The sequence below is a fragment of the Panthera uncia genome, chromosome D2 (genome assembly GCF_023721935.1).
Source record: "Panthera uncia isolate 11264 chromosome D2, Puncia_PCG_1.0, whole genome shotgun sequence".
In the NCBI taxonomy this organism is placed as follows: domain Eukaryota; kingdom Metazoa; phylum Chordata; class Mammalia; order Carnivora; family Felidae; genus Panthera; species Panthera uncia.
In genome coordinates, this window is record NC_064818.1 from 70,919,145 (window position 1) to 70,943,964 (window position 24,820).

At 38.2% G+C, this 24,820-nt stretch overlaps 1 protein-coding gene across 2 annotated transcripts; it reads left to right on the forward strand.

Moving 5' to 3' along the window:
- Positions 1 to 3,682: 3,682 nt before the first annotated feature.
- On the forward strand, positions 3,683 to 22,516 carry PNLIP (pancreatic lipase). 2 transcript variants are annotated; one of them, XM_049646521.1, is made up of 12 exons: positions 3,683 to 3,728; positions 4,891 to 5,060; positions 10,027 to 10,149; positions 12,678 to 12,812; positions 13,561 to 13,672; positions 15,238 to 15,357; positions 15,474 to 15,593; positions 16,089 to 16,207; positions 19,057 to 19,186; positions 20,460 to 20,568; positions 21,047 to 21,211; positions 22,407 to 22,516. In XM_049646521.1, the coding sequence occupies exons 1-12, from the start codon at positions 3,683 to 3,685 to the stop codon at positions 22,468 to 22,470; spliced, it is 1,413 nt and encodes a 470-aa protein (XP_049502478.1). In that variant the 3' UTR covers positions 22,471 to 22,516. The 2 variants fall into 2 exon arrangements, with proteins under 2 accessions (XP_049502478.1, XP_049502479.1); XM_049646522.1 differs by having other exon boundaries at positions 4,891 to 5,045.
- Positions 22,517 to 24,820: the final 2,304 nt, after the last annotated feature.

Consider the following 24,820-nt stretch of genomic DNA (forward strand, 5'->3'; position numbering starts at 1 on the left):
AATGGAGGAGGGTTGACTGTAATTTCACTCCCTTGGGTCTGTGTGAAATAAACCCCCTCGCATTTGGCAAGGTGGTTGGTTGCTCTGGACCATGCGAGGAAAAACACCCCCCAGATCAGCATTCTTCTGCTCAGAGCAGCTTGGCATGGTCAGGTGAGCATGTTCTGCCTCCCGTTGGTGGCCCCGGCAGTACGCTGAACAAGGAAGGACAGGACTGGATCTCTGAAGGCTAAGTAAACCAGACCCCATTTGGCTAACATGCTGGTTATCTGGCCACCCAGGTGTCCCAGGGCTTTTCTTTCCCTCACTTGAGTTTGATATCACAAGGCTTCCAGAATCAGAACCTAAGCATGTGTCAATATTTAACTCCTCTGCAAACATTGCCACTGAATTAGAAACTTCCCAGTTTGACATTTTTATTTTTAAATGTCCAAGGTTTTAGAGTCAGAGTTGAGTCAATATTATGTAATGCTCTGCTGATTTCAGGAGACAGGAGATTATTTTTGTATGAGAGTCTGTTTTCAATGCCATGAGATGCCTGGGGGAGGAATGTCCTTTACAGGGCTCTCCTCCTAGCCCACAATCCTGAGATGTACAGAGTAACAAAGGCTAGTGGAGAGCAGAGTTTGGGTGATAGCTCCCACCCACCCACCTGTAGTATTCGAGAATTTTCTATGTAACCAGCACACTGATCGGCTCCAACTACACTTAAGTTGCTCTGTGAGCCCAGGCAACATTGGGTGAATTTTCACTAACCTCTCAGGTATTATGCAGCTTCCAATTGCTTGTAAAACAGTGGTGACTGTCAGGGATTAAATTAAAAAATGCCCATTAGAATTAAAATTCTACAAAAACAGAGTAAAGAATTTAGCAATTATTTTTTATAATTCAGTAACTAGCAGGAAAGGGGATTTTTCAAACCAAAAATTAGACCAAAAAAACATGTGTCCAAGTGTTAACATTATGTATGAATATCATCCAGATCTCACGGTAAAATGTATGGCCAAAGATTCAATGTTTAGTTCCTGAACCATTCTTGAAAGTAGGAGAAATCATTGTACAACAAAATAATCTCTATTGGTTGAGGTAATACTAGTTGTTATAACCCTGCAATATCAGTGGCTTAAATCAATAGGAATTTATTTCTTGTTTACATAAATTTCAGAATGGACATTCATGATTCATGGGTGGCTATCTCCTAAGCAGGAAACCCAAGCTCCTTGCATTTTGTGCCTCTGCCAGCTTCCACACATGGCCTTCAAGATCACTATGCTTGTCTACATCAAGCCATGGAAGGCAAGGCACATGGAGAATCATGCATGGGTTTATGTGAACAGGACTGGAACTGGTGCACATCTGTGCACTCACATCTCACTGGCCAGAAGTTGGTCATGTGACCCCCTGCCCTGCAAGAGAGATTGGGTAACAGAGTCTGGTTCCATTCCTTATAGGAAGAGGCCAACAATCTCTACCACATACTCTATCAACAGACATTCCTAGATCACATGTTAGCGATCTCAAGGAAACGATACGGTTCATAAAATTTTACAGCCCAGCTAAAGAGGTCAGCAAGATTGAATTTAAGGGAAATCATTCATCCAGATCTGACGTGGCAGACTGCTAAGATTATATACAATTCCCTTCTTAGCTTTTATAACAGTTTGGGAAATTGAATCTTCTCAAAACATTCTAAAATTTCAACCTATTTCAGTTTATAAAATAATTCCCCACGACCTCTAGTCTAACTTTCAGAATTGGGTGACTTTTAGTCCTCATTCTGCAGCCTATATTGAATTTGGTACTATCTAAAATGCTAACCTAGAAATTTGGTGTGAATTATTCGGTAATTCACACAGAATGCATTTTACTTCATAGTAAAACCCAGAGTAAACCTTGGCTCATTTTTTTTTTTTTTTTTTTTTTTTTTTTCTTTTTTTTAGTAAAAAAAAAAAAAAAAAAAAGGTTCAGAAAATTATAGTTCTTTATCATAAGCCTGCGTGGGAAGTTGTTCTGGAGCAATTACGCAAACTAAATTGCTTTTCTTTTTATTTCATTTCATTTATTTATTTATTTTAGAGAGAGCGCGCACACAAGCAGGGGAGAGGGGGTGAGGGAGAGGGAGAGAGAATCTTAAGTGGGCTCCACTCTCAGCACAGAGCCCGATGCCAGGCTAATCGCACGACCCTGGGATCATGACCTGAGCCAAAATCAAAAGAGTCAGACATGCAACTGACTAAGCCACCCATGCACCCCTAAACTGCTTTTCGTATTCATTTCCTCATTTGTTCATCCATCCAACAGAGGTGTGTTTAGAGCCAGCTTTATGCACAAAGTGGGCTAGATGCTGAGTGACGAGTAACAACAAGGCCCAGAGAATTCAATCCTTCTCAGACTTAATCACCCACAACTGATTGTGATGGGTTATCAAATGAGGGAGCTTCAAAAGAGAGGTGTTCTTAGAGGGAATGAGGAAACCAACCTAATCAGGGCTGGAGAAGGATCCCTAAGGAGGGGATTGAATGCTGAGACAAGAAGGATTCAGTGGGAATTTGGCTCAACTCCAACCCATAGAATTCCTGGTGTCTTCTGTTCCTATTTTAACATCTCTTTGCCCAACTTTTTTGAATTTTCCCTCATACAAAAATAATTTCATTGCTTTTTTCTGTACCTGTAAACTTTGCCAGTGAACTGAATTATTATTTGACCATTTCTGACCTGCAAACATGGCAATTCCATAAGATTCAGCTTATATCGGTGACGGTATCATGCTGAAGGGCTCCAATCTCCCAAATTACGATATCCCGTTACAGTGCTTTAAAATTTATTTTAGGCAATCTATCACCAACTGAAAACATTTAAGTTCTTTTCCATCAAATGCTTCTCTTTCAGATTATTGTTCACAGACCATTTTTTTCCCAAGTTGAATTTTATTTTTCTGTCTTACCCGTAATTTTTTTTGATGGTGAGGTCACCAATTCCACCTCTTTGCTCTTGGAAGTACCCCCATCTCCTTTTGTCAGTTCATTTATTCTTTTCTCCATGTTATTGTTGAGAAATAAACTAGTTCTATAGACTATCGTAATGAACACTCTTGAAGAACTGCTCCTAATTTCATGCTTTTGAAGGTAAGGCAAGGTTATACAAAAACTGCTCAAGCTGTCAAGCTTTCAATATTTGTTTTCAAGGCTGCTGCTATCAAATCTGTGAAAACAATTTACTTTCACACATATCCACAGAGCAGCACAGAGAATTGGGCAGACTAGAACCTTCTCTGCAATGAAATTATGGTGATGCTGAGCATTATATAATCTCATTGAGACAGAACAGTCTGTATGAACCCTTTTCTCATCTTCCCACAAGTACTGTGGAAAACTTGACCTGCTCTATCATTCTTGGTTTATTTATGATTAGAACCAGAAATGTATATTTGGAACTTCCTCTCCTTTTCCATGGAACTTCTCAAAGAGATAAGGTTTGCTTATAAAAGGACCTTTAAGGCGCTATCTGCTTGTGTGTGGAACCTGACGGAATTGCCGTGGTGAGTCAGGAAAACATGTTTTCCAAGCCCTAATTTATTAGAACTTACTTATTTCCCCCAGAGGTCTAACTTAACTTGAATTGCGCCAATCTTTTTAAAAAAACCTATTTAGTCAGACTTAATCATATTTTTAACTTTATTTAGATGCTGCTAATCTGGACACTATCGCTGCTGCTGGGAGCAGTAGTAGGTAAGAAAAGATATTTATGCAGCGCTGGAAGAGATTTCTTGCTTGGCACTTTCAAAAAAGTCTGTGATGGCTGAATTCGAGCCACTAGGGGATAAGGTGTGAGTGAGAAAGGTGCCTGTTGACAGCACAGACACCTGGAGTAAGGTTGCCAGATATAATCTAAGATATGCAGTTAAATTTGAATTTCAGATAAACGACAAGTGTTTCCGATACATGAGTATGTGGCAAAGTTATACTGAAAAGTATTCATTGTCTACCTGAAACTCAAATTTAACTTTTACTTTTATTTGCTAATCTAGCAACCCTGACTTGGGAGTCCAGTGTGGGGTTTGAAACCTTGCTCTGCCAGCCACAAGTGTATTACCCTGAGCAAAATTCTTAACCTCTGCGTGCTTCACTATCTTCATCTGTAGAATGGGAATATAATACCACCCCTAACGCAGGATACCTGTGAGACTTACGTAGTCCTGTAAATCATCTTGCCTAGTACCTGGCACATAGTAACATTTTGCAAATGCAGCCCTCCCTCACAACGGCTACGACTCCTACCACTACTATAATCCAGACTTAATCCTCCTGGACATCCCTCCCTTTGTGCTGTTCTTTTATGGGTTAGCATTCAAGCATAGAGTTGTGCCAAACCATGGACTTTCTGTTTGATTATTCATGAGCAGCTTCTTCATCATAGGAATCCAAAATTCTCCTCAAACATAGGGGACCAAAATACTTATATTGTTATATATGTAATGTTCTGGCACTTGCATGAAGCTTAAGTTCTCTACCCAAAACCCAACACGAGAAGATGGCTGTGAGGAATTGAAAACCTCACCCCTCTCTACCAAGGCCTGGAAATACAAGGCTGCTCTTTTCTTGGGCACCAGTGGCCCAAGGAAGACATCTGCATTGAGAAGCTAGACCGAGTCCCAGCAAGGGCTGGACAGAGACACGAGGGGAGTGAGGTGGTCATACATTGTAGAAACGAAGACCAGAAGCCTGGGATGTTGAAGCTGTTTTGTGAGTGCCTAGATAGGAATATGTCTGGGAATATGGAGGAGGTAAATATGTCACAAAATGTAATTTAACTCATATTTTGGCAGAGAGACCATTAAAAAGAGCATTCTGATTAAACTGACGTCCTTGAAACGCTTCTGGGTTATTACAGGAAAAGAAATCTGCTTCCCAAGACTTGGCTGCTTTAGCGATGATGCCCCATGGGCAGGAATTGTGCAAAGACCCCTCAAAATATTGCCCTGGGCTCCAAAAGATGTCAATACCCGCTTCCTCCTGTACACTAACGAGAACCCGAATAACTTTGAAGTAAGAGAACTCATTGTTTTCAGAACTAAGTTCTATCTATTTTATTTATAAAAAGTCCACTAACTTGATATTATTCTCTCTTTTGTTTTAATTTAGATTCACTTTATTTTCTATTGAAGAATAATTGACATACAATATTGTATTCATTTCAGGTGTATCACATAGTGATACATATATCATATATATATATATATATATGTATGTATATTATATATAATATATATGTTACAAAAGGGTCACCACAATAAGTCTAGCTACCATCTGTCACTGTACAAAGGTGTTACAATATTATTGACTATATTCCCTATGCTGTACATTACATCCTTCTGTCTTATTTGTTACTAGAAAATTGTACCTCTTAATCCCCTTCACCCATTTAATCCATCTCCCTCCCTCCCTCCCCTCTGGCTACGATTTTAGTTTTCTCTATGTATTTATGAGTCTTGTTTTGTTTTATTTTATTTAATCATTTGTTTTGTATTTTAGATTCACATATAAGTTTAATCATGTGGTACTTATCCTTCTCTATCTAACTTATTTCACTTAGCATAATACTCTCCAGGTTTATCCATATTGTCATTAATGGCAAGCTTTCATTATTTTTTTTACAACTGAGCAATATTCCACTATATATATATATATATATATATATATATATATATATATATATATCACATACCATTTTTGTCCATTCATCCATCAATGGACATACAAGTTGATTCCATATCTTGGCTATTTTAAATAATACTGCAATGAACATAGGGATGCATATGTATACCCAAATTGGTGTTTTCATGTTTTTTTCAGATAAAAACCTAGAAGTGGAATTGCTGGATTATATGGTAGTTCTATTTTTAATTTATTGAGGAACCTCCATACCATTCGTTATTGGCGACTGCACCAATTTACATTACTGCCAACAGAGCACGAGGGCTCCTTTTTTTCCACATGCTCACCAACAGCTGTTAATTTTTGTCTTTTTGATAATAGCCTTTCTTACAGATGTAAGGTGGTATCTCTTTATGGTCTTTATTTGCATTTACCTGATAATAAGTGATGTTGAGCATCTTTTCATATGCCTATTGGCATCTATATGTCTTGTTTTGGAAAAAAATGCCTATTCAGGCCTCTGCCCATTATTTAATCTGACTGTTTTTTTGATATTCAGTTGTATGTGTTCTTTATATATTTTGGATGTTAACCCCTTGTTAGATATATCATTGGCAAATATCTTCTCCCATTCAGTAGATTGCTTTTTCATTTTGTCAATGGTTTCCTTTGTTGTACACAGTCTTTTTAATCTGATGTAGTCCCATTTTTTTATTTTTGCTTTCACTGTTCTTGTCTGAAGAGACAGATCCAAAAAATATTGCTAAGATTGATGTCAAAGAACTTACAGCCTATGTTTTCTTCTAGGAGTGCTATGGTTTCAGGTCATACATACATTTTGTCTTGAGTTTATTATTGTATATGGTATAATAAAGTGTTCCAGTTTCATTCTTTTGCATGTGGCTGTCCCACACCATTTATTGAAGAGACTGTCTTTGTCTCACTATATATTCTTGCCTTCTTTGTTGTAGATTAATTAACCATAGAAGTGTGAGTTTATTCCTGGGCTCTCTGTTCTGTACCATTATCTATTTTTCTGTATTTGTGCCAGAACCATAATGTTTTGATTACTCTAGCTTTGTAGTGTAGTTTGAAATCAAGAGTGTGACACAACTTTGTTCTTCTTTCTCAAGATTGCTTTGGCTATGCAGGGTCTTTTGAGGTTCCATACAAATTTTAGGATTATTTGTTCCAGTTATATGAAAAATGCCATTGATTTTTTTTGTAGAGATTGCATTGAATCTGTATATTGCTTTGGGTAGCATGAACATTTTAACAATATTACTTCTTCCAATCAATGAGCAAGGTAATCTTTCCATTTATTTATGTTGCCTTCAATTTCTTTAATCAGTGTCATTGTTCAGAGGACAGATCTTTCACTTCCTTGGTTAAATTTATTCCTAGGTATTTTATTCTTTTTGATGCAATCACAAATGAGATTGCTTTCTTAATGTCTCTTTCTGATAGTTTGTTATTAATGTGTAGAAATGTAATAGATTGGGGTATGTGGGGGGCTCAGTTGGTTGAGGAACCAACTCATGACTTTGGCTCAGGTCATGACCACAGGGTTGTGGATTGAGCTCTGCATCAGGCTCTGCATTGAGAGTGGAGTCTGCTTAAGATTCTCTCTCTTTCCCTCTATCTGTCTCCTCCACTTACATTCTCCCTCTCTCTCTGTCTCTCAGAATAAATTATAAAAATAAATAATAAGAAGAAATGCAACAGATTTCTGTAAATTGACTTTGTATCCTGCAACTTCACTTAATTCATTTTTTAGTTCTAACAGTTTTTTGGTGGAGGCTTTAGGGTTTTCTATATATAGTATCCTGTCATCTACAAATTGTGACAATTTTACTTCTTCCTTTCCAATCTGAATGACTTTATTTATTTATTTATTTATTTATTTACTTTTGCCTAAATGCTGTGGGTAGAACTTCCAATATTATGTTGAATAAAAATGGCAAAAGTGGGCACCTTTGTTTTGTTCCTATTTTGGGGGCAGGGGGAAACCTTCAGCTTTTCATTGTTCAGTATGATGTTAGCTGTGGGTTTGTCATATATGTCTTTTATTCTGGTGAGACACATCTCTCTGTGTCCAATTTATTGAAGTTTTATCATAAATGGAAGTTGAATTTTGTGAAATGCTTTTTCTGCATCCATTGAGATGATCATTTGATTTTTATTCTTCGTTTTGTTAATGTGGTGTATCACATTGATTGATGTGTGGATATTGAACCATCCTTGCATCCCTGGAATAAATCCCACTTGATCATGTTACGTGATCCTTTTAATGTATTGTTGAATTCAGTTTGCTAATATTTTGTCAAGGATTTTTACATCTATGTTTATCAGGAATATTGGCTTGTAATCTTTTTGTAGTATCTGTCTGGTTTTTGTATTAGAATAATGCTGATCTCATAGAAGGAGTTCAGAGCCTCCTTTCCTCTTCAATTTTTTAATAGTCTGAGAAAGATGGGTATTAAGTCTTATTTTTAAACGTTTGGTAGAAGTCACCTGTGAAACTGTCTGGTCCTGGACTTTTGTTTGTTGAGAGTTTAATTACTAATTCAATCTCCTTATTAGTAATCAGTCTGTTCAGATTTTATATTTCTTTCTGATTTAGTCTTGAAAGATTGTATGCTTCCAAGAATTTATTCATTTATTCCAGGTTGTCCAATCTGTTGTATATAACTGTTATTAGTAGTTTCCTATGATCCTTTATATTTCTATGGTATCAGTTGTAACTTCTTTTTCGTTTCTCATTTTATTTATTGGCCCTCTGTTTTTTTCTGGAAGAGAAGAGTCCAGCTAAAAGTTCATCATTTTTATTTATCTTTCAAGGAAACAGCTTTTAGTTTTATTATTTTTCTATTGTATTTTTAAGTCTCTATTGCATTTATTTCCACTCTGATCTTTATTATCTCCTTCATTCTACTAACTTTAGGCTTTGTTTGTTCTTCTTTTTCTAGGTTTTCAGTTATCTAGTGTGTGGTTAGGTTGTTTACTGAGCTTTTTTTTATTTCTTAATGTGGGCCTGTGTCACTGTAAACTTCCCTCTTAGAATTTCTTTTCTGTATCCCATAGATATTTGAACATTGCATTTACATTTTTATTTGTCTCAAGATATGTTTTTTACTACATCTTTGATTTCTTCCTTGACTGTTCCTTGACCCCTTGGTGCCACATAGTTTAGTCTCCACATGTCTGTGGTTTTTTTCACTTTTCTTCTTGTAATTGATTTCTAGTTTCATACCAATGTGGTCAGAAAATATGCTTGATATGATTTCAATCTTCTTAAATTTATCAAGGCTTGTTTTGTTGCCTAACATGTGCCTTATTCTGGAGAATGTCCATGTGCACTTGAGAAGAATGTGTATTCTGCTATTTTTGGATAGAATGTCCTATAAATATATGTTAAGTCCATCTGTTCTAATGTGTTGTTTAAGACCACTCTTTCCTTATTGATTTTCTGTTAGATGATCTATCCACTGATGTAAATAAGATGTTAAAATTCCCAGCTATTTTTGTGTTACTTTAAATTTCTTCCTTTGCATCTATTAATATTTGCTTTATATAATTAGGTGTTGCTATGTTGAGTGATTAAATATTTCCAAGTGCTATATCTTCTCATTTAATAGGTCTTTTATCTTTATGTAAAGCCCTTCTTTGTTTATTCTTACAGACTTTGTCTTAAAGTCTATTTTGTCTCATATAAGTATTGCTACTCCAGCTTTCTTTTTGTTTCCATTTACTTAAAATATCTTTTTCCATCCCTACATTTTTAGTCTGCAAGTGTCTTTAGATATGAAATGACCTCAAATGATCTAGTAGGCAGCATATAGACTGGTCTTATTTTTTTAATCCATTCAGCTACTCTGTCTTGATTGGAACTTAATGTCATTCTTATCCTACCTTTATGTTGCCATTTAGTAAATATTCTAAATATTGTTATATACATGTGTATACACACACACATATATATATGTATATATAAACTCTCCTAATATCATATATAATCTCCCAACATTACACACACACAGACACACACAGGCACACACACAGACACACACACACACACACACACACACACACACACATGCAGCAAAGCCATCCATTGCATGAAGACAAGATCCCTACATCGATGTTATAGCACATGTTTATCCTGACTAAAGCAACTGCAGAAATGTTATGATGTCTGGAAAGTAGTGACTTGATGATGGTTGCAAATAGCTTGCTGTAATAGGAGAATCCATATTCACAAGGATCTCAAGTCTTGGCGGTCTTTTCCTACTCATCATCTCTCTCCGTGTACAAATGGTTCTATTGGACGCTATAAGAAACTTGGCATTAAACACTTTTCTTCTCAAAATAGGAAATTATTGCAAATGCATCAACTATCATGAGCTCTAATTTCAAAGCAGACAGAAAAACCCGCTTCATTATTCATGGATTCATAGACAAGGGAGAAGAAAACTGGTTGTCCAAAATATGCAAGGTAAGATATGGTAATCAATGAAGGGAAGGCTGCTTCTAGACTGATGATTAACAATGAGGAAGGCACAGGCCCCAACCAATCAGGACAAATGCTAGCCACTATGACACCAGAGGATCACCTGAGTCTTCTGGGCCTGGGGATCCCGGGTAAGGTCCAGGAGGTGGTAGAGGGGTAGAAGGGACCTGGAACAGTCAGGGCAGCAAGGTTGGCAAGCATTTGGTGGCTCTGTGTAGTAGCTATTTAATAACTAATACAGAGATATTTCAAAATTTTAGCAAGGAATGTTGCCATACTGATGCAATATTAGTTGTATTTTCAATAACTTTTAATTTTTTTCAAGAGGCTTTAATTTCCATTTGAAGAACTAAGATAACTTATTTTGCCCAAACTAATTGTTTTCCTTTGATTTTCACTTGCTACTCTTTGATCTCCTATGGTAGCAGTATCTAGGAAAATTCTGTATGTTTTCATTGACAGCTTCTGTTGTTTCAACAGTAGTGATCCAATTTTCTTTAATTTGTCTTTGGCTATGTGCCTCGTTATAATGAAGAATTAAAAGACAGAAAATCAAAGAGAACAATTTTTCCTAGCAACTGCTAGTGCTTGAGGAACATTATCATTGATTCATTTATTTAACAAGCTTCTGTGGCCAGCGTGGTGCACAGGTGCAGTTATTTCTTCATAGGTTTAAAAAAAAAGACACAAAGGTTTTCCTGAACACTCTTAATTTCAGACCTATCTATGACTCAAGCCAAAGGCTGGATTGAGTCAACTCTAGGGACTATCTGCTGATCCTGACGATAGCCAAAATTAATGAGATTCATGTCACAAGTTCAAAAATAGTAAAACCTTAATTTTCTTCTAAAATAATTTAAAGCTGATGATTACTCGGGAGAGGGTAGTAACAGATTTTTATACAACAGGGAAGGAAAAAGACTATGATTCTTAGCTCAAAGGGGATGTAAATTTTTAGATAGGGGTATACAATTTATTTCCAAAATCCCAAAAGCAGATTTATTTTTCTTGCATGCTTTGGCTCTGACAAAATGGTTGCTTTAGGATGGAGAAATAAGTGGATTAAACTAGAAAGTTGGGGCGCCTGGGTGGCTGAGTCGGTTGAGCATACAACTCTTGGTTTCAGCTCAGGTCATGATCTTGCGGTTCATGAGTTCGAGCCCCATATTGGGCTCTGCGCCAACAGTGCAGAGCCTACTTGGAATTCTCTCTCCCTCTCTCTCTGCCCCTCCCCTGCTCTCTCTCTCTCTCTCTCTCTCTCAAAATAAATAAATTTAAAATAAAACTTAGAAGATTAAAGGTCCTAGACTCTAGTTCTAACTCTTTACTTAGCTAACCATGACATTAGCAAACTATTTTCCCTCTTTGGATATTTCTATCTGTAAAATAAAATAATTGGAGATGATTTATAAAATTGCTTTATTCTTCCGAAAGTCTTCTTGGAAAAAAGGTGGGGATATGTATAAACATACATACACCCAAACAGACAAAATTCCTGCCAGATCTAACATTCATGAAACTATCATTGACCCCCATCAGACAAGGCTTCCAGTAGATATCTGGTGGGTTATGTGAAATAACTCTTCAGTGATGTATAATAAAATATGTTCATCCAGAAACTTTGATTAGTCTTTCCATCATGGAAAAGCTTACTCATTTTCTGTCAGTATATTTATTTAAAAGGGTCCTAACATAGGCTTTCATTTATTCATTAGTCCAATAAATATTTATTGAACACCCACTGTGTGCCAGGAACTATTTGAGGCCCTGAGGATATAGCAGTGAACAAAACAAGCAATGTCATGGGGCGCATTTTAATTAGGGACAATGTAGGCTTATGACATTTATGATGATCTAATGAGACAATCCACTGTACCACATTTTATACATTTCTTCTTGCAGCAAATGTCTATTTATGTGTTACAGTAGATATCCCAAGAATCCAGTTCCCATTATGGCCAAACCTTCAATTTGGAGCACATGTTAAACTTTTTTTTATATATTATTTATTTTTGAGAGAGAGAGAGCAAGAGTGGGGGAGGGACAGAGAGTGAGAGAGAGAGAGAGAGAGAGGGAATCCAAAGCAGGCTCCAGGCTCTGAGCTGTCAGCACAGAGCCTGACCCCGGGCTTGAACCCATAAACCACAAGATCATGACCTGAGCCAAAGTTGGACGCTTAACCAACTAAATCACCCAGGCACCCCAGAGTACATGTTAAACTTTAAATTTCAACTTGTTGGGATGAGCACTGGGTGTTGTATGGAAACCAATTTGTCAGTAAATTATATTAATAAAAATGAAATAAAATAAAATAAATGAAAAATAAATAAACAGAAAAAAATAAAAGGAATTTCATAACCATAACAGACTAGAAGTTGTGTTTGTTGTTTTGGGGTTAAAAACAAACTTGATCTTGTACAGGTCGAGAAGGGAATTTACCCTCATTCTCAAATGTGTTATTAATTAACAAACATCCCCAATCATTCACCCATTTATTGTGTCTGTTCCATCAGAACTTGTTTACAGTGGAAAGTGTGAACTGCATCTGTGTGGACTGGAAAAGTGGCTCCAAAACCGGTTACACTCAGGCCTCACAGAACATCCGGATTGTGGGGGCAGAATTGGCATATTTTGTTGAAGTTCTTCAGGTAACTACCTCCAAGTTATATAAAAGCCCATCCACATTGCTCTCTGGGATTCTCCTTCAAAAAAAAAGAAAAAAAAATGCTGTAGGTATGATAATTATGAAAGACATTTCTCTATTGAGATTCGGCTTTCCCCATGGTTGAAAAGAAATACACAATATCCATCAATCAATCAGTCAGTCTAGATTTGGGCTTCTATCCCTATTAAAGTCAATAAACTAGTTCTTTCAGCAACCAGGTAGGCTGTTTCTATTGAATCCCACCAGCATTTCTTTGAATTTTATCAGTTATTAAAACAAGTTGGCATGATAACGTCAACCTTAAGGTTAAACTATCCTGTTTCTGTTTTTGTTTTTTTATGTTTTTAACAGAAGCACAATGACAGCAAGCTAATCTAATTTGGTAACAAAAAACCTTAAAAAATGTTAACCTGGAATTTGCTTAAGTAAATGCTTTTATTATTATTTTCTAACCTGAATACTTGCTTCAGCACCACTGGGTAACAATTCCTTATACCTGGCAAGGATTTCCTCTACATAGTAAAAGAACAGAGATTCCTACTTCCACCAGTTTAAATGTTAAACCATTGCCATATTCTGTTATAACTGGGGGGGAAAAGTCCGTGAAAATCAGTTGCTTTGAAGGGGCAGTATGTCTTCTTAAAACTCAAGTTTTGAGGGGATCTTCTTCTGTGGCCATCTTGAGTTTTGATATATTTGAAAACATTCTGAAGACGTTTTCTTTCCAACAGTCAGCATTTGGGTACTCACCTTCCGACGTCCACATCATTGGCCACAGTCTGGGTGCCCACGCAGCTGGAGAGGCAGGAAGGAGGATCAATGGGACGGTTGGGCGAATCACAGGTTGGTCAAACAGTAAAAGCTGAAAAATCGGACTAAGTGTTGCCTACATGGGGTCTAAACGGATGGCAGTTTGGCATTTTCTGAATTGGGCCACATGATCGGGAATCAGTATGTTCTGAGGACTAGCGAATTTTTTACTAATATTCATCTTTGGTCTACAGACCCCTGGTTTTTTGTTTGTTTGTTTTGTTTTGTTTTGTTTTTTACTTTTTTGAGAGAGAAATCAGGGGAGGGGCAAAGGAAGAGGGAGAGAGAGAATCTTAAGCAGGCTTCATGCCCAGCATGGAGCCCAACTCGGGGCTCAAACTTACAAACATGAGATCATGGCCTGAGCCAAAATCAAGAGCTGGACACTTAACTAACTGAGTTACGCAAGTGCCCCCATCTGTTTAACATATGTATGTGTGTATATATATATATATATATACACGTATATATACGTATATATATATGTGTGTGTGTGTGTGTGTATATATATATGTGTGTGTGTGTGTGTGTGTATATATGTGTGTGTGTGTGTGTGTGTGTGTGTATATATATGACTAAAATTTGAATTAAGAACATCGGGAAGTCTTATTCACATCTCTTTTCCTGTTTTCAGACCTTCACAAAGGACAAGTCTCGTGACTAGAATAAAGAGAATAAATAACAAAATAAATAATAAATAGAATTAAATCTAAAGAGCTCAAAATATATAACGTATTATATTACGCTTTGATAGCAATTGATAATTAGCATAATCCTCACCCACCCGGAGCTAAGAGTTATAGGATACAGGTGGTTAGGACAGGCTGATCAGTCCTGCAGCCTGCTAGTTAGATAAAAAATATTCCACGAATCTCAGACTGATTGCTTCTGGCCAATGGCACCACATGTTGTATACTCAGCCCTAAAACGACCTTGTAAGTTTATAGGAAAGACTTTGCTATCCTGGATCTGAGAGATGACTATTTCAGGGAGCAGTCACTTTTCTTTTCCATCTTTGCACTCTCTGTCCAACCTTCTGATTCTTTTTTTTAATACCTTGGGCAAATCGTTCATGTTTGCATTGGTGGGGGCATCCAGATGTCTATCATTAATTTGCTGGAGAGAACATTCTTTCTCGTGGTCCATGACTGTTTACAAGAGCCTACTCAGCCAGGCACTTTGTGAAGTTGTGGTCCTGGTGACCATGAATACAGAAGTCCTTGCCTTTATAGGATTTTACAGGAGAGTGGGGCAGGTGGGGAAGGGGAGACTTCTTTTAGCCTGAACAGCTTTTAGGAGTCTCATGTCTCCCAGAGTCTAGCTCTTTCCCTATAACTGTTGCTAGTGGCCTGGATTGTCCCAGTGACTAAACATCCATAAGGAGAGCCAAATTTCATGGTTTGAGAAAAATTTGCTATAATTTGAATAATGAATTAGACACAGAAAGTGGAAGAAGATGATAAGGTAGGGAAGAACTACCTTATCTCTTTCCATAAATAAGTCATGGTTCCCACCAATGCTTGCACTTGGGTAGGTAATTAACAAAGAAAGGTGAATGCATACACTGATATTAACATGACACATCCTATCTACTTTAGGGTTGGATCCAGCTGAACCTTGCTTTGAGGGCACACCCGACTTAGTCCGATTGGACCCCAGCGATGCCCTGTTTGTGGATGTAATTCACACAGACGCTGCCCCTATAATCCCCAACATGGGTGAGTTCTGCAATTCATCCTCCATGAGTGTTTACTAACTCTATACAGTAGAGTGTTTTAGAGCATTTTGACTCTATACAGTAACATGAACTTTCTCATATTTTAAAATTCCTCAGGGTTTGGAATGAGCCAAACTGTAGGCCATCTAGATTTCTTTCCAAATGGAGGAAAAGAAATGCCCGGATGTCGGAAGAACATTCTCTCTCAGATCGTTGACATAGATGGGATCTGGGAAGGTAAAAACCATTATGGACATGAAGAGATTTTCCTAGGGGAACATTTGTATTTCATTTTACTAAATTTGCTAAGTATTTTGGTACAGGTCTCACATTTTCTGTAATGAAGGACTTTTAACACAAAATATGGTCTTTTCACTGAGGAAAGTTGGGCATGAGGAGACTCTAGGAAAGAAAATGTAATTGTAGTCAACTTTCCAAGGATCTAATTCAGGGAATGCATTACTAAGTTGTACTTATATCTATATGGACCAGTCTTTTCCTTCTAAAGTTATTTTTCCATTTCATTTAGCTATGGCATTACTATTAAATTTTTCAATAGTACTTAACTTCTGATCACATCACAAATCATAAATACACTGTATCCATGATTTTGTTCTGTGACCACCATGAGTTCACACTAATTAGAAAAATCTACTCAACAACAGTGTTCTAATCATGACATTGGAAAAATAAAATCTGTTGCTGATGTGTAAATCATTTCTGATTTCCAAGGGACTCGTGACTTTGTGGCCTGTAATCACTTAAGAAGCTACAAGTATTACTCTGACAGCATCCTTAACCCCGATGGCTTTGCTGGATTCCCTTGTGCCTCTTACAGTGTTTTCTCTGCAGTAAGTAGATTCTACTTTGTACCCGAAGAATTTTGTAACCATCACATCTTCATGACGTATGGTTCACTGGACACGACGTGCATTCAGTGAATGTCACTATATTATTGCCACATTATTTATACCTTTAATCATACATATTTTTAATTGAAGTACATTGACATTATTGTAATAGTGATAAGACATTGGAGAACTTTAGAGGAATAGGCTTATATGCTGAAATGTCCACTTTGTTCTCTATCACTCCAGTATGTATCAGGTAAATGTTCAAACTTGTCTTAGAAATATTGTAAGCAAAAAAAAAAAAAAAAAAAAAAAAGTAGTCTAAGGAAATCTGAGCTATGGCTCCAGGATGCCGATACATATGGAAAACTTGTCTTAAATGCTGATCCTATAAAACTATATCATTATGGGCATGTGGATATTTCTGTGCAACCTTATAATTGTCAAGTTTTTTGTTTCTTTGCTTGATTTTGAGTTTTCATCTTGTTTGATATTCGCTAGACATCTGGGTTAAAAACCTTAAATGTGATCTTGAAAGTGATATATCTATTGCCTGTTATTTTTTTAACACTTATTCATTTTTAAGAGACAGACAGAGCATGAGGGGGGGAGGGGCAGAGAGAGAGAGAGAAACACAGAATCTGAAGCCAGCTCCAGGCTCTGAGCTGTCAGCACAGAACCCGATGCAAGGCTCAAACTCACGAACTGTGAGATTATGACTTTAGCTGAAGTCAGATGCCTAACTGACTGAGCCACCCAGGTGCCCTTTGCCTGTTATTTTTTATTGCTCTTCTTTTCACTATAAATTTTTTCAAGGAAAAATATGTGATCCATGTCATTTAATAAATAAAATTTTAAGTAACATGCCAGGTGAAGTCATAGTTACAAAGGATGTATAACTTCATGATGAAGAGAAAGGGTCTGAAACCTGATTTCACTATTAAATGGTTGAATGATTTGAACAAAATTCTTAACCTAAGGCAGTTTTTTCATTTCTAAATGCAATAATAATGGGAGACTCCATAGGTTTTGTGGGAGGATTTTATGAGATGATATGTTTTAATTGCTTAGCCCAGAATCTAAAATATAATAATTAGCATTCAACAAATGTTGGCTATATGTATATGTGAGATGCATGTTTTACTTGTAGTATAGCTTATGCACGCAAGAACACCAACCCCTTCTTTGGTCTAGCTTTGTTTTTATCTTGTTCCCAAATCCCCAATCTCTAGGTAATGGTAAAACAAGCAAAGAAGCTTTAGGTTTCATTCAGTTAAAATTTAGTCTGATTCAGTAATATATTTAGACCTTTTAAGTGATGCTCATACACTTTTTTTTTTTTTTTTTTTTTTACGATGGCAGGGAGAGAGAGAGAACGTGTGCATGAAGTGTGCATGCTAGCAGGGAAAGGACAGGGGGAGAGGGAGAGGAAGAGAGAATTTTAAGTAGGTTCCACACCCAGCACCGAGTCCAACATGGGGCTCTCAAGACCAGGAGATCATGAGCTGAGCTGAAATTGAGAGTCAGCCACTTCACCTACTGAGCCACCCAGGCATCCCACTCAGACACTTCTGTAAGAAAATGTTATCAGTTGGAGCACCTGGGTGGCTCAGTCCATTAAAGCGTCTGACTTTGGTCATGATCTCGTGGTTCATGAGTTCAAGCCCCATGTCAGGCTCTGTGCTGACAGCTCAGAGCCTGGAGTCTGCTTCGGATTCTGTGTCTCCCTCTCTCTCTCTGCCCTCCCCTGCTTGTACTCTGTCTCTCTCTCAAAAATAAATAAAAACATTAAAAAAAAATAAATACTTAAAAAAAAAAAAAGGAAATGTTATCAGTTTTGCATATATCCCAGCCTTTGGACCCCTTCATCAGTTTCTCCCCAAGCTGGTATTGGCACAGTGATCACGGGGGTGGTGGTCAGTGTGTGTGCAAGGCAGAGGGGAGAACTTGGGGGTCTGCATTTTTGATGAGCATGTGGCTGGTGTCTGCAGATAATGTCTCAGCACATATACTCTTCTGGTTTGGCCAACTTCCCCAGATAGCTCTGGCCATTTCTTCCTGACTGGCTCAGTCTCCCCTTAGTTTTTGCTGGATGCAGACCCCGACTCTGGCCCAGTCCCCATCTGGTTCATTGATCCAAGAGACTGACCCTCGCCTCCATTGTGGAGCAGGCTTGCCCCTCCATAGCAGAAATTGTGCTGTTTGTCTCTCCCATTGTGTTTCTCCCTCTCCCTTTTCTTCCCATAATTCCTTGACCCAGAAAGAGGACATTTTTCTATGTGATATATATCTTCTCCACACCCCAACCTCACAGCTATGACTTAAAGGCCAACTGGGGCATTTTCTGTTCACATTGGGAAAACTCTTAGATCTGAATCCTTCAGACCTTAACATGCTAAGTGGAAGCTAAAAATTTTGAGAAAAACCTGACTTTTGAGTCTTTCATCCTACTAATGGGCCCGATTTTGCATATCAGAGCTCCTCATCCCCTCTGCTCTTTCTTTTGCAATCTTTCTAAAATAAATTCTAACCCCTGGAGGCAGATGGATGTCTTGGGGGCCACTTGAGCAACTTACAAAGGCAAGAGACAAGATTAAAATATATGTAGAAATACATATCTAAATTCCCTTTTCGTATGATTTCTATAATATTTTTGTTAGTATCATGTCATTGAACGGTAAAACCACTGGTTTATCATTGTAACTAATGAAATGCTTTTTAACCTTTGCTGAGATACTATGAAAATCTTCTTTTGCCATCAGTACAGAATTGGCTTTAGAATGTTTGAATTGCAATAACACGTGGAAAAAGAGGCTGCGCTTCATTCATCATTTGTTAATTTCCCCTAGAACAAGTGCTTCCCCTGCCCCAGTGAAGGCTGCCCACAGATGGGTCATTATGCTGACAGATTTCCTGGAAAAACAAACGGAGTGGGCCAGATATTTTATCTAAACACTGGTGATGCCACCAACTTTGCCCGTAAGTCTCTACTATATTTGCCTTAAATTCTTAATGCTCTGTATTTTATCATGTTTGGTGAAAATGTGTGAAATTGCTCTTCTGCAGAAAAGTTGGAAACACTCTTCCCAAACATGGAAAAATATTCAAAAGCTGTCATGCTCAATGTAACTCGGGCTCAACGGGGGCAACAGAACAGAGTTTTGGGGGCCTGAACTAAAAATGATACCAAGATTGATTCCTTCATATTCGATTCTGGTGCTGCATTCAGGGGGCTTCTTCTGCTCCAGACTCTTCCAAGTTTCACTAAAGAAAATTCTGAGGTTTTGTACAAGCAGAAAAGTAATCCAGGAGAGAGGTGGCAGAGATTGTGGGAATAGAAGGGAGTTGCCAGATCGAAGAGCTGTTTAGGGAGGTAGCCTCCATGGGTGATAAGAATTAGAAGGTGCAGTGATGGTAAGGCATGGGGACAGCCCCCAGGTTTCCTTCCTGGGTCACAGAGGAAGAAAACTATTGGAGCCAGTGGGGTTGTCCACACTGTAAAAACTAAAGTTTAATCCTCTCCTCAGTTTGACCCAGGCTAGCTCTAAATGGCATAAACTGCTAGTTAAGTATGGACTGGTACCAAAGAGTGGTTACCATAACTTAATACATTTCCAATGGCAATGGAAAGCTGAATTATAGAATTTTTTAAATAAGTGTAGACAACTTAGACCTGTGAAAAGGAATTGATGAAAATGTCACACTCTACCATTTTCCCGCTTTCTTTTAACATAAAGTTCTTAGAATATTCAAAAATAAATTGCTAGGTCAAGAAATTGAAAGCAAAATATATGACTTACTTACATTTACTTGAAATTTCTTGATTTTGGAATGATTCTGTACTCCTGCCCTGCCCCCACATCTGTCTTCTGAACATTTAGATAAAGGAGTATCTATCTGCTTAGAAGAACGGCCACTACTGAGTCACCTGGGTGGCTCAGTTGGTTAAGCATCCATCTATTGATTTCGGCTCAGGTCATGATCTCAAGGTTGGTGAGATCTGCCCTGTGTCAGGCTCAGTGCTGACAGTGTGGAGCCTGCTTGGGATTCTCTCTCCCTTCCTCTCTATCTGTCCCCCCCCCCCACCCATGCTTTCTCTCTCTCTCTCAAAGTAAATGAATAAATAATTAAAAAAAAAACAATGCTATATATAAATTACTCAAAATTCAGCAGCAGTGGCATCCAATTAAGCCTGTTTTCAGAATATCTTCTGCACAAGCTGACATTTTGCAAATATTTTCACCCTGTGCAGGTTGGAGGTATAAGGTAGCTGTCACGCTGTCTGGAAGGAAGGTTACAGGACACGTGCTAGTGACTTTGTTTGGAAATAAAGGGAATTCTAAACAGTATGAAATTTTCAAGTGAGTGAAATATTACTCTAAGCTGTTTGTTTTACCTTGCACCTTAATGCATTTCAGAATTCTGTTTTGGAATTTTTTTTTCCTCTGCTGTTTCCTGAGAAAACCACTGATGTCCGTTTTGATGTGTGGCATCTGGTTTATAATCAGTGAATAAGTATCCTGCCCACAAAACAACCGGGAAAAGACGATATGATGATGTCATCACTTATTAAATTGTGGGAGAATTGTGACCAAAACATATTTGAAATTTTATTAAAGTAAGGATGACATTAAAACAATACGAGTTATTGCTGGCAAATGACCTGCCACTGAGTTACCATACCTGTCTGCATCACTTAACACATTCGGATGCAAACGTACTACCAGTCACCTTACTAGAGATGCGTTGTTAGCTGGTTTTAGAACCTTATATGTATATATTGATGTGTATATTTTTGTATGTTCACGTCACGTTTCCATTAACTTCTCAACTCCCAAGGGGCACTCTCCACCCCGACAGCACTCACTCCAACGAATTTGACTCTGATGTGGATGTTGGAGATTTGCAGAAGGTTAAATTTATTTGGTACAACCGGGTGATCAACCCAACCCTACCCAGAGTGGGAGCGTCCAAGATCATGGTGGAAAGAAACGACGGAAAAGTGTAAGTAATAAAAATCCAAAGAGATTTGCCGCGCCGCATCATTTTTGTAATCCTATTCCCACTGGAAGTCTACTTTAAGTTAAATCTATAGTTGTTCTCCCACATCATGGTCACAATTGCTTTCCCAATTGCTTCTGTTTCTTTGCTAAAAAGAGCAGAATTTCAAGGGAATAATTTTGAGAGATTTGTAGATGGGTATGTGTTATTTGATACATGTGTTAAAATGAGAATCCGGCTTCATGACCCTAAGTTAAAAAGAATGATTTCATTTAGCAACTGTGTGTGACAGCAGATCACTGGTTGCCTGGGGAGAGGAGAGATAGGAGAGGATGAGAAGGAGAGATTACAAAGGGACAGGAGAGTAGTTGGGGACAATGAATATGTTTACTCTCTTGATGGTGGGGATGGGATGGGGGGACTACTCTCATCCCCTTAGAAGATAATTCAATGAAGGCCCAATGCCATAATTCGTGGGCAGGAAATTTGACTTCAGCAAGTTGCTAACTGCCACCAAAAAAATTCAGCTCACTTTTATTTATATATAGTGTGTGTGCCCTTCATCTCTTGTGTCCTTCATCAAGATTAGTGTTTAACCTTTAATGTGCGAACCTTCCAGCCATCAGACCACAGGGAAGGAAATGAAGATGAAGAGAAAAGGCATCTTCTCAGAACCTTGTCTGTGCCAGGCACTTGACATATGCTTCCATATGTTATTAAAGAAAATTAGCTTCCAAGCAAACTGAGCATTGTTTAGTCTCATGGGTAATGCTCGTCAGTTTCAATTCAATTATTGAATTGAAATAAGAATGCCTAGTGAATGTAACACCAGGACCTCAGAAATATCCCTCTGGCTGATTTCTCATCATACCGCTGACCCTACTTTTCTTCAGTTGCATCGATTGACGACGTGCCAAGTGCTTAGTAGGTGTTTTCAGGATATGACAAATGAACACTCTCTGTTTTTAGGGGCATCCAATGACACCGCCTCCCTCTGCTATTGCACAGCCATGAGAGCACTGGAAAGGAGAATTCAGTCCTCTATACAGAAGAGGCCTGTCTTCCCTTGGCCAATGTCTGCTCTCGGGCACATGGAGTGGCTCTCGCTCAGACTCGGGAGAATAGAGGCTGTCTTTATGCTCCAACACACCAGCCGGGTAGCAGGAAAAGCTGACTTTCTGTTATTTTGTCTCTGCAGGTTCAATTTCTGTAGTAAAGAAACTGTGAGGGAAGATATTCTGCTCACTCTTACCCCATGTTAGGAGCAGCTGACATGTGACCACTGCACCTTACTGCTAATAAAATCTACTGGTGAAGCAATCCATTCCTTTGCTACCATGTCCATTTTTTCCAATATAACTTTTGTATAATGTGATTAAAATCCAAATTCTGGAGTTGGTCTGAAGAACCATAAATGACTGTTGAAGCTGGTTACATACCTATTATGTGGCATTTGAGCTTTGAGAGTATTGTTTACTTGGCACTGACATCATGCCCATTGCTAATATTACTGATGTCATTCTGATCACGTAAGACAGACTTCCAGATCCAAGATGATCCCCTCCCAGTGTGCACATGGCCAAGTACCAACCTTTATCATTTTTCCATCTTTACATTTGTTGGGGGTAATCAGACATCTCAGAAAAGATGACACATAAGGATAAAAGGACATAGCAGATCCAATGCTTCCTAACCAGTCCCCCTGCTCCCAGTGGGGTCCCCCCAGGCTCCTTTCCTGTCTGCAGCCTTTTTAATCTTTCTAAAAAGCACAAATCAAAAATCTTCCCAGTGTTCTCCAGGAACCAAAGACTTTAGCATTCTCTCTCACCATATTCCTTCTAGAAATCTGTTTTCTGGTCTCCAAAAGGACCTTGATCTTGGATGGTGCTGGACCTTTGCACAAACCCTTCCACTCCCTAGGATGTGTTTTCCGTTGTCTTTCTGTCTGTTTAACTCCTACTGGTTCTTAAATCTGTGTGTAGACATCATTTCCTCCAGAAAAGCTTTCTTCACATCCATTACCATATCCCCTAAGACTGGATTAGAGGCTGTCCCACTGCCTTACTGCTACACCCAGAGCTCCCCCCATCTCAGCACTTATTCCTCTATATCATAAGTGCTTGTTTACTTGTCTGCATATCTCTCATTAAGGGGGTTACATGTTGTATGTATCTGGCAAAGGCCTGGCATGTAGTAGGATATCAAATAAATATTTTCTGAATGACCAACTCACTAATGAAAAGAATGAATGACTCCACTAGAGTCAGGTATTTAAAATTAGGCCATGTCCAATCACTAATATCCTAAAAGAGAAAGGTCTTAAAAGGTGAGTGGGGATTTGCCAAGAGGACATGACAGGTAGGGCACTCCAGAAAGAGGGAACAATACAGCCAAAGCCACAGAGATGTGAACATGCTTTTCATTCTATGTTTCACCAAAGTATAGGCAAGTTGATCAACACATGAAGACTTGTTCTGAGAATTATTAATCTGTATTGATCAGGATGCTTTCACTTGCAGGAACATAAAGCTCTAATTCAAACTGGCATAAACCATAGGGAACTGCATTCGTTCACATGATTGGGAAGCCCAGGGGTAGGGAAGCTTCAGGTTTGGTTGATCTAACAACTTAATGACCTTTTCAAGAGCCACTTCTTTTCTGTTCCTGTGCTCTCTTGTCTATGGTGCCTAATGGTTTTATACCAAGGCAAGCTCCTGTCCCAGTTGAAGAAGGGCCACTTACCACAACTGGGGCCATACAGACCTTCTCTTTCACATCCACTAAGAGACACAAAGTGCATCTTCCTCCCCATCTTCCCAAACAAAATCTCTGAGGTTCACTCTGATTGGCCAGTGGCCTGAGAAATGGAATGTGCCGATTGGCTTATACCAGTCAGGGTGCACTCCTGGACAAGGTGTGAAGCCAGCCTCTGCAACACACGTGGAGTGGACCGTGTGGGTGGGGAATGAATATCTGAATGGAAGGAAAAATTCTTGGGGCTTTGACAAGAGCACCTGGAAGGATGGAGATGCCATTGACTGAAATGGGGAATGCACTGGGAGGAACAGATTTGAGGAGGGAGGACAGGGTTTAGCCATGTCAGATTTCAGATGCTCATCAGACATCCAACTTGGATGTCAGGTGAGCTGCTAAATATATGAGCACAGAGTTGAGGGTGGATGTCATGGTTACAATGTAAACTTTGGTGTCTTCATTGTATGCATGGATTTTTTTTAAACCCTGCATTTCCAGTAAAGAGATTAACACCGTGCTTAAATTGTGTTGAGTGCTTAATAAGTGTTTTTAATTATAATTACTATGGATGCCTCCTGGACTTTTTCTATAACACACTGATAATGATGAATAATGAATAATAAAAGAAATGAATGAAAAGATTGTCTGCAAATTTGCTCAAGTAACAAGATGGAACAAAGGATTTTAAAAGAATTTAATCTTAAAAAATACATCTGTGAAAAACCCTCTTATTAAGAAGGATATCCATTTTCATCATAATGAAACAGTTCGCAAGTCACTTTAATTGTTTTAAAAGAAATGTTTACTCAAATCATTTACCTATTTCTGGTCTCAGTAAATTTTTAGGAAATATTCCTA